This window comes from Phascolarctos cinereus, unplaced genomic scaffold, assembly GCF_003287225.1.
Source record: "Phascolarctos cinereus isolate Bilbo 61053 unplaced genomic scaffold, phaCin_HiC Scaffold_4;HRSCAF=312, whole genome shotgun sequence".
NCBI classification, from domain to species: domain Eukaryota; kingdom Metazoa; phylum Chordata; class Mammalia; order Diprotodontia; family Phascolarctidae; genus Phascolarctos; species Phascolarctos cinereus.
The window spans coordinates 298,765,603-298,778,004 of NW_027555847.1; the positions used below are offsets into that span (position 1 = coordinate 298,765,603).

The 12,402-nt window shown below is 34.1% G+C and overlaps 1 protein-coding gene across 1 annotated transcript in view; it reads right to left on the bottom strand.

The window, feature by feature from the left end:
* ADGRV1 (adhesion G protein-coupled receptor V1) overlaps positions 1 to 12,402 on the bottom strand; it is a 712,618-nt gene that overhangs the window by 506,014 nt on the left and 194,202 nt on the right. The window contains 5 exon segments of the mRNA XM_078151750.1: positions 1,733 to 1,901; positions 2,469 to 2,674; positions 5,520 to 5,722; positions 8,241 to 8,496; positions 11,832 to 11,978. Of these exon segments, the coding sequence (XP_078007876.1) occupies positions 1,733 to 1,901; positions 2,469 to 2,674; positions 5,520 to 5,722; positions 8,241 to 8,496; positions 11,832 to 11,978 (981 nt within the window).

A 12,402-nucleotide genomic window follows, 5' to 3' on the forward strand; every position in this document is an offset into this window, starting at 1 on the left:
TTTTTCAGTATCATAGCAAGGCAAGAGTCAACTTTTGAATAAAAATCCAAACAAACGTCTTTGGCTTCATATCTTTGCTAATTGAGCTTTCTGGGTAAAGAATTATGAGAGAAAAATCCTTAATCATTTTTTAAGCAAATAGCCCCCAACAAAAATCATCTGAAACAGATGTTACAAAAGCTGGAGACTAATTTAGCCAAAGTCAAATTGTGTGTCAAAGGCAGTAACAAGGATTAAGCTGTGGTATTCAGATTATCAGTTTTAAGAGCTATATCAAATGTTTCTCAATGCTAAATGTCATTTCTCAAAATATTAAATGCTTAAATTTTAGTGTGCTGGGCTTTAATATTCAAGATTCAATGATATAAAGCAATGGAATATGTGACCAGTATAATAATTATCATCTTTCCTGGAACAGAAAATTAAATTTATGTTCTAAAACCATGAATTTTAAAAACACACCATTGAAAATCTCTCCTATCTGTATCTGGGCTAAATACTGTGCAATGTATAAACAAATAACACTTTGTCCAATTTGGGATATAAATACTTGTCATAAAAATGTCCTGTATGTCATAAAAATGTGTCCTCAATTAGAAACTTTTTATGTTCTTGAAGAAAGTTTTGGCACTCAATTTAGCATACACGTTTAAAAAGGAGCTGTTTTCTTTCTTAAACCAATTTATATTATTTTATTCCATAATAGGCAAACTTCAGAATTTTAAATGCGTGACATTCCAAAACTCAAACTCGATTAGAGAGTCATAAACCCAAGAAAGCTTAAACACTGGGAAAGAAACTCACTAAACCATATTTAACTCAAATTATCTAAGAGCTTTTCACAGTGGACAAAGAATGTCTTCTGTATATGATGTTAGATATAAGAATGAACACGGAATGGAATAAATCATTGATTTTTAATACATTACCATATTTCTTTCTAACAGAATCTAAATCTTACATATTGACAAGCATGATTAACATTAGAACATCACTTAAGATTGCCACTTTAAGAAAACAACATAGCATTAGCCTAAACTTGTATTAGAAAATAGAATCTATACCCTTTTCTATAAAGTTTTATTTTTCAAAATACTAGTAACTGAAAATGTACATACTATAGACATCCACAAATAAGGAACCATTTTGATTGCTTGGGAAAATGCCCATCAGTCTTCTCACTTTTGGCAGAAACTACTGTTTTCCTAAATAATACAACAAATCAAAGCATATTATATAAATGTATCTGTGCAAATCCCAGAGCAGTAGATTGGATTTTTGTAACCCTGGTGTTGCAAATAACTGAAATACTATCAACTGCCTACATGTTTTTATAGTTGCAATTTACACCCTTTTGATTCATTAAATGGAAGAACTTAGTAACTACCTTCAGGTTTTACATACTCTAAAATGTCCAGTTTTTAAAGGCCATAATTCTTAGAAAATACCTTTAATTTTTAAAAATTATTTGTTCAGATTTAGATGGTCAAGGAACATAAGGGCAGGAACTGCTGTAATTTCATCTTTGTATCCTCAATGCCTAGTCCAGTGCCTGGCACACAGAGGTTGTTAATAAATGTTCTTGATTGACTAGCTGATTATATCCTTGTGCTTGGAATAACATGACATTAGGAGATTTGTTAGAGATTACTTAAGTGACACATACTGCTTTCATGGACAGAATTTAACAACAGTGGCCTCAGATACCCATGAAATGCTTATGTTTTCATACTTGTCCATTTTCAAATGTGAGGATCCCATATGATGGAGTAAAGTCTTCTAAGCTTGCACCGTCAGGTATTGCTTTCCAATAAACATTTACGAATCCAAAGCTTCCAGACAATCGAACAACTGTCAGCTCAAGCACATTCAATGGTGGTGTTACTTCATGGAAATAATAACTTCACTCATATCCTAGAAATGAAGAATATGTTCAACAGCAAGGTGATTATTAATTTTTAATGAACAAAACATTCAGCCCTCTCAAAGTGAACTATTTTTTGCATCTTGTCTTATTTATCTTTTGAAATGTTTTAAATTATTCAATTATAATTTAATACTAACATTAAGATTGAATTATTAATTGATATAAAGTATCTTCATAGTTCCAGACTTTCAAAATAGTACCTACTATTGGAAAGAAATTCCCAAATTTACTTGTCTGGAACCTGCACTAAGAATTTAACCAATTGATAAGTCAAGTTTGATCATTTTCCATGGACTCAGATTTTGGAGCTATAACACATTTTATATATTGGCTAATCCAATTCCCTAAACTTATAGATATGAACATTAAGGCACTCAGAGATGAAGTGATGTGTCCAAGGTCATACATCTAGCTAGTGGAAGAACTGGGAATTGAACCCAGGTATCTTAACTTCTGTGTGTTTTCCACTATACCAAGTATTATAAATATTTTGCAAATAAGAAAGTTCAACAAACAATATTCACCAGAAGAATTCTCCTACCATTTTAAATATTTTAAGGTCTTTCTTACCCTGTCAATGCTGAACTGAAACACTCCTCTTGGATCATCATTTTCTGCAATCATTATCTCAGCTATTTCTACCCCAGATCTCTTTATAATTGGTTGCCCTCCGGTGAAGTCTGAGTTCACTAAATGGACATCAGTAATATTGATGATAAACCCTTCCTCTAACTCTGGAACATCATCCTAAATAAAAGAAAAAGTTCTGATTTTCATTTATTTGTTCTTAAAATACATTCAGTTTGAGAACCTGAAAAAAGATCATGAAAGGATGACTGGATAACTTTGCATACAGATGTGGCTCCTTAAATAATCATGGAGGTAATCATGGAGGTCAAGATTTCTAAGCCATTTTCATATGCCAAAATCCCACTACCTAAAAATACTAATTTAATTTTTTTTAAAACATACTCCCTACTCCCTAATGGACTCATCCAAATCTCAATATCTCATTGAATCATCAGTTCAGTTGGTGTCATTTCAAAGCAGCCATGACAGAGTATGCCAGAAAATAGTTTGGAAATCTCATAACAAACTATCATAACATGACATAACAAAACATAACATAATGCAACACAATGCAAGACAATATAACAATAACAAAACATAATATAAAATTTATGCTATTCTTATTTTGAGAAATTTCTCAAAAAAAGATTTTTAAAACAACATATGCAATTTGAGCTGTATTTCAGGAGTTAAAATTTTATACATCCATTAACCCAGAGATTAAAGAAAAATATGTACAAAACATGTATAGCAACTTTTTTTGTATTAAAGAACTAGAAAGAAAGAGAAGAGTGTCCATTCATTGGTGAGTGGCTGAGCAAATTTTGGTATATGAATGTAATGAAATATTATTATGCAATAAGAAATGACAAAAGGGATAATTAAGCAGAACCAGGGAAGACCTGTATAAAGTTAACAGAATCAAAGGAATAATTTATATAACAAAAAACAATAATTGCAAAGAAAAATATCTTCAAAAGACTGAAGAACTCTGATCGATAAAATGACCAATAATGACTACCAATGATTGATGATCAAGTATGTCACCTACTTCCTCACAGAGAAGTTATGGACTAGCAGTGAAGAATGAGACGTGTATTTTCAAATTTGTTCAATGTGTGGAATTTTCTTTTTTCTTACTTGACTCTGCACATTTATGAATTTTTTTATTTTTTTAATGAGAATAGTGTGGGAGAGAGGGAGAATTAATGATAATGATGCAAAACAATGAAAAAAGATCATCATAACATTTTTAAATGTATAGAAGAAAACAGAAGGAAGTTCTGAAGGAAACAGAAAAGCAGGACAGCTTTGAAAGTAACATGCTGAATTTAGTACATACTTTTTAAAAAAAGTAATCTGTACATAAAAGAGATTAACAGCTTCACATATGTCACTCTGTTCTAATTTGTATATAGAAATGTTCATATTTTTGTGTTAGTTAAATTTGGAATTTAAAAAAGTACAAAATATATCTGTAGACTCCACTTTACAGGGCTGTTGTTAGGGTCAAATAAAAAGTACACTCTTTAAACAAGTACCTTTTTGATTTTGACAACTTTGTTTTTTTTTTACAGTCTTATTCATTTAAAGAGGCAGCCATGCACAAGTAGATAGAGAGCTGAGCTTTGAGTCAAGGAAGAACTAGGTTGAAGTCCTACCTCTGGCTATATGAACCCCGACAAGTCTCTCTTAGTGCTCTAAACCACCCTCTAAGATTACAAATCACAAAGAAGGCTCCAAGCAGCACTGATAGAGTCTCTTCAACCTAGATGAACTTACCAGTCCAGTCCCCATCCCTAGCTAAGGTATGTACAGATTGATGACAGAATACAAAGTGAATCCCTTCCAAGTTAAAGGCCAAAATAACCAATTAATTCTAGTCACTAGATTTAAGTAATGAATCAATTACCAAGATAACTAGTTCAATTGAGCCACAGACCTAATCTAAAAGCCAAAATGCAAATATATGAAATGTTTGTAACAATCACAAGGCAAACAGCAAATATTCAATTACATAGTGCCAAAACTATAAATTTTCTACATAAAATAAAATTAACTTTTGCCTTTAGGGGTTAAAAAAAAGAAAATCGAATACCCTTCTATAACAACAACAACAATAATAACAGTAACAATCATTTTGGATTTTGTCTGTGATTTCATCAGCATATAGGGGACTCTAAATGATGAAAGCCACTCTACCAGTGTAGAACCCCAACAACAAGAGCTGTTTTTTCTATAGCACTTTAAAGTTTGTAAAGTTTCTTGCACACAATTTCATTTCAGCCTTCCAACAATCCTGAGAGGTAGGTGCTCTGTTAATATCAATCACCATTTTGCTGGTGAGAAAACTGAGGCTCAGTAAGGTTAAATGACTTATTAAGCTGAGCAGCTGCGTGGTGCAGTCGATAGGAATAGTGGGCCTGTACTTCAGATACGGCCTCAGACATTTCCTAGATGCATGATGCCGAGCAAGTCCCTTGATCTCTGTCTGCTTCAGTACCCTCAACTATAAAATGGGGATAATAATAGCATCTACCTCTCAGAATTACTGTGAGGATCAAATGACATAATACTTGTAAATGTCTTAGCAAAGTGTCCAGTACATATTAGGTGTTTAATAAATGCTTTATCTCTCCCACCTCATCTAATTATTGAGTGTCTAAGATGGGATTTAAATTCAGGTTTTTCTGAATCCAAATCCAGTGCTCTATCTACTATGCCATACTGTCCCAACAGTAATAATAATAACACCATCATACAGCAGTTTAGTTTAAAGCACTTAAATCATTTTCATGACAACAATTCTGTGAAGTCAGTAGTGCAAGTATTATTTCCCCCACTTTATAGATGAGAAAATTGAGGATCAGAGATCAGTCACTTGGGCTTGGCCACACAGCTACTACGTGTAAGAACCAGGACTTACCTTGAGGCCTCTTGCCACCAGATCTAGCTCCTTTCATTACATTGTTTTATATTATGTGCATCCTGATATCTAAAACTTCATACCCCAATAACTCACCGGCAGAATTGTGACTTTAGCATAAACAATCTCTTCGTTTTCTCGCATAATCATCATTTTTTCTTGCAGCATATAATCCGCATTCTCAACAGCTTGATTATCAGGATGAAGTGACAAATTGGGTTCAGCTACCAAGTGAAGAGCAATGTTGCCAAGTAATCCTTGGTCTCGAAAAATTTTTAAATGAACAATTGTGGCATTCTCTGTCAAATAACAAGAAATAACATTCAAAGTGAGTCAGTTTTTCTTTTTCTCATCAACATTATGCCAAGTGATTCTAGTATTTACAAAAACTCTGAGACCCTGGGACCAAACTTTCTAAAACAATTCTTTGGGTGATAGCCAGTAGGAAGTGGGAGGAAGAATAATCATATTCCTATCAAGATTCATTCCTTCAACATTCAGCGAAGATTCATCAAGGACATGCTATAGGCAAGGTATTATGAGGTAATGGAGGGAAGGAAGGAGAAGGGAATAAGCATTTATATAGTTCCTGCCATTTGCCAAGCACTGTACTAAGCACTTTACAAACATATCTCATTTGATCCTCACAACAACTTTGCGAGGCAGGTGCCATTCTTATCACCACATTATTAAAATGAGATATGAAGACAAAACAGAAAACAAACTTTGCCATTAATAATCTCAACATCTACTACAATAACACTAATTTGCTCTTAATAAGCAAGAACAAGATAATCAGAAGATGGAGATACCACCAAAGTCTAAGACAGTGGCTCTCAAACTTGTCCCTGGTAGAGTATTATTCTTTATGTGGAAATAAGGCATGCTAATGGAGAGTTGCAAGACTTGCACATACATGTGAGCTTATAAGTTTAAACTCCATATAATGTGTTTCACACTAATGGGAACTTAATAAACATCCTTTGGGAACCATTGGTCTAGAAAGACTAGGACTGCCTGACTGATTACCTAATGTCAACAATTCCTAATAGATATTTCCTGGTTCCCCTCAGGAAAGTGTCACTCAGAAACTGTTAAAGATGATATTAGCCTATATGCCATACCCCATTTCTATGTCTTTTTCCCCAACCCAACCCTTACCCTCCACAGTTATGTTCCTCTATAGGGCATTCTCCTGTAGTTATATCTAATCAGCTAATCTTTTGAATATTTTTTTTTACTTTACAAATGTACATATAAATATCGAATAAATTGCAGGATATCTTAGGAAAGTACTTAGTTAAGCTGATTCAGCAAACATTTGCTATGTATAATGTGTAAGACACTGGGGGGGAATACAAAAATAATTAAGTCAGGGTTCCTCACCCCAATAATGCAAGTAACAATTACAAGTGCTTAAAAGATTTTCAAAATTTAAAAAAATTCTAGGTAAATTAAATGGTTAAATGTAAATGGTTAAATTAAATCCAATGTTTCAACAAGATTTTTTAAACTATTAAAAGTATCTATTTGCAGAGTACTGTAAGCCCTGGGGGAAATTTAGAGTTCAGATAAGTCACAATCCTTTCTGGTATGTGACTTGTAGTTGAGTATAACCTATGAACATAATGACTGAAACTTGCCAATGAATATCATGTTATCTGTATCTTACTAAAACTACTACTTATTGATTCTGTTCACTTAGATAAGCATATAAATACAGATGGGAGAGGGTGGCACACATGTAATTTTCCATTACACATTAAAGTATAAGTTCTTCCTGAAAGTGGGTTTTTCTCTTATGAGAAAAACTTTGGAAACAATAAACAACATGTCATTGTGTTAGGTAAATTTTATGTAGCAGTTATCCAAATAATTCAAAGCCTTTTTTACCCATGCTAACCTATTTATCCTCACAGTATGTTAGTAAAACCACCATGAGTGAGTCAGTTCCAAATACAAAGAAAAGATGGGCTGACCCAACCTTGACTAAGGAGATGAGTAAATAATTTTTGGAATACTGATGCTTTGGATCTGATTAGAACAATATTAGATATAGATGCCATAACCATTTGGAAGACTGTGATGACTATGGCCTGAAAATTATCACTGGGGAAAAAACTCTCAATGTGGAATGTTAGGAGGGGCAGCTAGGTGGTGTAGTGTGTAGAGCACTAGCCCTAAACTCAGGAGGACCTGAATTCATATCTGACCTCAGATACTTACTAGCTGTGTGATCCTAGGCAAGTTACTTATCCCCAATTGCCTCAAAAAAATCCTAAACAAAGGAGAAAAAACAAAGGAGAAATCCAAACATTTTGGGGCAGCTAGGTGGCACAGTGGATAAAGCACTGGCCTTGGAGTCAGGAGGACCTGAATTCAAATTCCGCCTCAGACACTTGACACTTACTAGCTGTGCGACCCTGAACAAGTCACTTAACCCCAATTACCTCCCTAAAAAGCAAAAAAAAAAAAAAGTAGAATGTTAGGGGGAGGAGAAGGAGAGAAAGAGGATCAGATTAAGAATTCAAATTGTCTCTCTCAAAAACTAATTTTTTAAAAAACTGTCAGCTAGAACATTTACCATTTCTCTCTGCAGTCAACTTATTTAATTGAGCAGTACTACTAACATGACCAGTGAATTAAGTGGACATTAAAATACGTTGACTAATGAAAGTAATATTAAACTGATATAGGGTATCAAACAGAAAAAAACACATAAAATGGGAACAGGAATTACATTACATAAAGTGTGCTGAATTAAATTACCATAACAATGCTTCTTATTTAAAATACTGCCAGGTTTATAAGATTCACCTTCAGGCTCTGATACTGTAACAAAGAGAGAATCAGCATGCCAGCCAACCACACCATATGGACAGTCATTTGGGAGGGTAGTTATTACAGCCTTGTTCCTTCTGGGATCAATGGTAGCTCCTCTTATAGGGTCTTGAATCCCTTCTGTGGTGACATGGATTAATGTTATAACAATAACCTCAGATAATTCTGGGATGTCATCAGCAAGAACTGACAGGGTGATGGTCAACAGTGCCTGGCCTTCAGAAAATGAAATCTAAAAATTTAGAGAAAGGTATGTCATTGATACTGTTACTACAATTGATTCTACTGAGATATTATTCATACCATTCAATAGGAACACCAATAAGAATGCTTTATTGAAATCTCTCACTGGCCACATATCACAGTAATTATGCATACAATGAAGCAGAATGTAATTTCAGAAACTATTCAGATTCTCTTTTTACTGAAAGTTAGAGGAAAACCTGGTTAGGAACAGAAATCCATTTCTAACACTTAAGACAGTAAACTATACTGAGTCAAAATGCCATATGCTGCTTTATGTCTTTTATTAAAGTAAATACTCTTCTTGGGAATACAGGTCCCAAATTACAGCCTTATTTGTTAATGGTAATGCAGGACAGGGAAATCATAAATAAATAACACCCACAAATTATCCAAAAATGTCATTGCAGCCTAATAGCTTCAACCATTTCCCCGCAAAACCTTTTGCCAGAATTGTTACTCATTTCTCTTTATTTCCCTTGTGCACATTCCCATTGGATGTGTTATTTAGCAGTGAAATAAGCAAAAGGGATGAGGAAGAGAATCAGCTTGCTGGATAATCCACAAACTCAATATGCATTTAGTGACTGAGCCAAGAGAGAGTTTTAATATCAAAATGGAAAACAATTTATAGTCTAGATCTAGAATACTTTTCAGGAACTAACAATATTGTGGAATTAAAATAAAAATAAATGAAATCAAGTTCACGTAGTTTTAAAAAAACACTAACATATTAAACTGTTACCAGAGTTTTGTGTATCGTGAACATTGCATCACAACAGAACATTAACGTGGCATATCAACATAGATGTGAATATATTATAGCCCTTGCTAATTACACTGGAGCTCTTGTTATAAGAATCATTGAAATGTGACTGCGTTAGATGTCAGAAAACTTTACAAAGTCGCCCTATTTATCAGGACCCAGAAGGTGAGTGGGAAGGCAGGCCACACAGGCTGACATTTTTGCTTCCCTTTCACCCAAACTTCTCTTTGCCTCATTTTCCTCAACCATAAAATGAGAATCATAATAACACCTACCTCCCAGGGTTGTTGTGAGGATCAAATGAGATATTTGTAAAGTGCTTAACATAGTGCTTGGCACAGATTAAGAGCTATATAAATATTAGCCATTAAAAATGATAATAATAACAATTATTATTATTGTTATTATTTACTCCAGATAGTTTATCTTCCTGTGTCCATCCCAGAATCACAACCTGACCTTTCTATCTTCTGATTATTTCCTTGCTTGATACAGGCAAGTCACTTAGCCCCTCTGGGTTTTAATTTCCTCATATGTAAAATGATGGGGTTAAACTAGATACCCTCTAAGGTCCTTTCCAATTCTGAATCTAGGATCTCTGTTTGAGTATTGGCAGTCCTGACCTTAAACTGTTCCTAACTAAGCTGTAGTGGTTCAGAATGAATGATGACCTGAGCTCTTTCATGGGATACTTGTGATGAAGAAATGTGAATTGGTTAGCTATTCTCAGCAATATAATGATCCAAGACAATCCTAGAAGACTTCTGATGAAGTATACTGTCCATGTCCAGAGAAAGAACTGATCATTGGAGTACAGGATGAAGCATGCTATTTTTCACTTTTTTCTTTCTTTTTTTTTTTAAATTGTGACTTCTTGTACAAAATGATTAATATGGAAATGTTTTACATCACAAATGTTTATCAGATTGCTCACCATCTCAGGGAGGAGAAAGAGTAAGGAAGGGAAAGAGGGATAGAATATAAAACTCAAAAATTCTTTTAAAATATTAAAACTTGCTTTCACACATAATTGGAGGAAAAGGAAAGATTATTTAAGGTAACTTAAGAATTATTGAACTACCTCAAAGTCAGGATAAAAAAAAGAGTCTAGGCATTATATTTAAATAACTTACATTAAAAAAAACTGCACTGATATTTATATCTCTTGAATAAGCATAGCATAGCAAAGTAGGAAGGGTCAGGAAATACGAGTAACCCAGTTCTCCCATTATCTTGCTATGTAGCCTTGGGCAAGGTACTTGGCTTCTCTGTTTCTTCACCTCCTAAATTTAGGGGGTTGGGATAAATTACCTCTGACATCACTTCCAGCACTAACATTTTATGATGTATTTCAGGTTAATCCATGTAGTTAACTCACCCATTCCTCTACAGGTTACTGATTTCATTTCATCCACACACATTTATTAAAGGCCAGCTATGCACAATCCACTTAGGTCTCTGTCAAGGACTTAATATTCTACTAGCATATACATATGTATTTGTAAGATAAGTAAACACAAGATAAATCAATAAAAGATAATTTGGGGAGGGAGAGAACACTAACACATGGAGGGTATCTGAGAAGACTTCATGGAATCTGAACTGAGTCTTGGAGGAGGAGTCTTGTGGTGGATGCAAGGGATACATGCATTCTAAGCATGGGGAATGACTCCTCTGAAGTCACAGAAACAGGAGATGGATCATCAAGAACAGGGAACAGAGAGTTGCTCAATTTGGTTAGAACAGGAAACTGGTTTGAGTACAGGAAAGGGAGGGAATAATGTAAAATAATTAGACCAAGGAAGGTTGGAACCAAATTGTGGAAGATATTTAGTGACACTCAGAAGAATCTGTATTTTATTCATAAGACAACAAGGAGCCACTAATGATTTCTGAGTAGGTGACAGGGTTCTAGAGTTGAATGTAACCTCCTTGAGGGCAGAATTTTTTTTCATTGTTTATTTTTACTTTTTAAACTCCTAATAAATGACATACTTAAGTCACTTATTTATGTATGTATCCCACATGTTAGGCACGTGGGAAACATATACAAAAATGAAATAATTCCTGCCCTTTGACAGCTTATTTTCAACATTGGAACCAGTGGCTCCTTATTGCCTCATGAATAAAATACAAACCCTTCTGAGTGTTACTTAATGGCTTCCACAAGTTGGTTCCAAACTATCTTTGCCAACTTATCCACATCACTATTTCCCTTTGACATGAATAAAACTCTATTTTTAAAAATTCTCTTTCATTGATTGATTAGGTTGTCTCAACTTGCCAACGACCTTTATTGTTAGTCTACAATATATTTCAGAAAAGATCCCAGGAACTGTACTATATTCAAATCTGAGCTGCTCCCCTGGACCCTTCAACGAGTAGGCCCCCTTCATCTAAGAAAGTCTGACTTCATGCTGAATTCCATGTTTCAGTGATTGACATTAGAGTCACACTCCAAAAAGCATACAGCAAAAGTCTAATAGAAGGTGTTTAGCATCTCACAATACCAATCATCATCATATGAGAATTTCATTATAATTTCATAAATTACATACCACCCCTGATGTGGGAAATATGTCACTAACACTTCCAGTAGCTACCCATTCTACTGTTATCCGACCATATGTTCCTTTTAAACGTTCAACATTCAAGGTTATCAAGTTATCCTGTTCCATTTCTTCCACTTGTTTATATAAAGAATTCTGAAAATGCAGAACAATAACAAACATATTAGTCATTTGAAACTGTCTAGGCAGAATTATTATTATTTAATATTATTAGACTTTCACAAAATTACAAGTATAAGGTATAATATATAAAATGATACTATCTATAGTGGGACAAAGCACCAGTTTGAAAGAGTTAGATGTGGATTCTAGTCCACTAAAATTCTCTGGGTTTTAGTGTCCTCTTCTATAAGTAACAGCTAAGTAGTACAATGAATAGAATGCTGGGCCTAGAGTCATGGAGACTCAAGTTCAAATCAAGCCTTAGAACTTACTAGCTGTGTGACTCTGGGTAAGTCACTAAGCCTCTGTCTGCCTCATTTTCCTCAATTATATTATAAGGATGCTAACAGCATCTACTTCCCAGGTTTGCCATCAGTTAGTCAGTCAATAAACATTT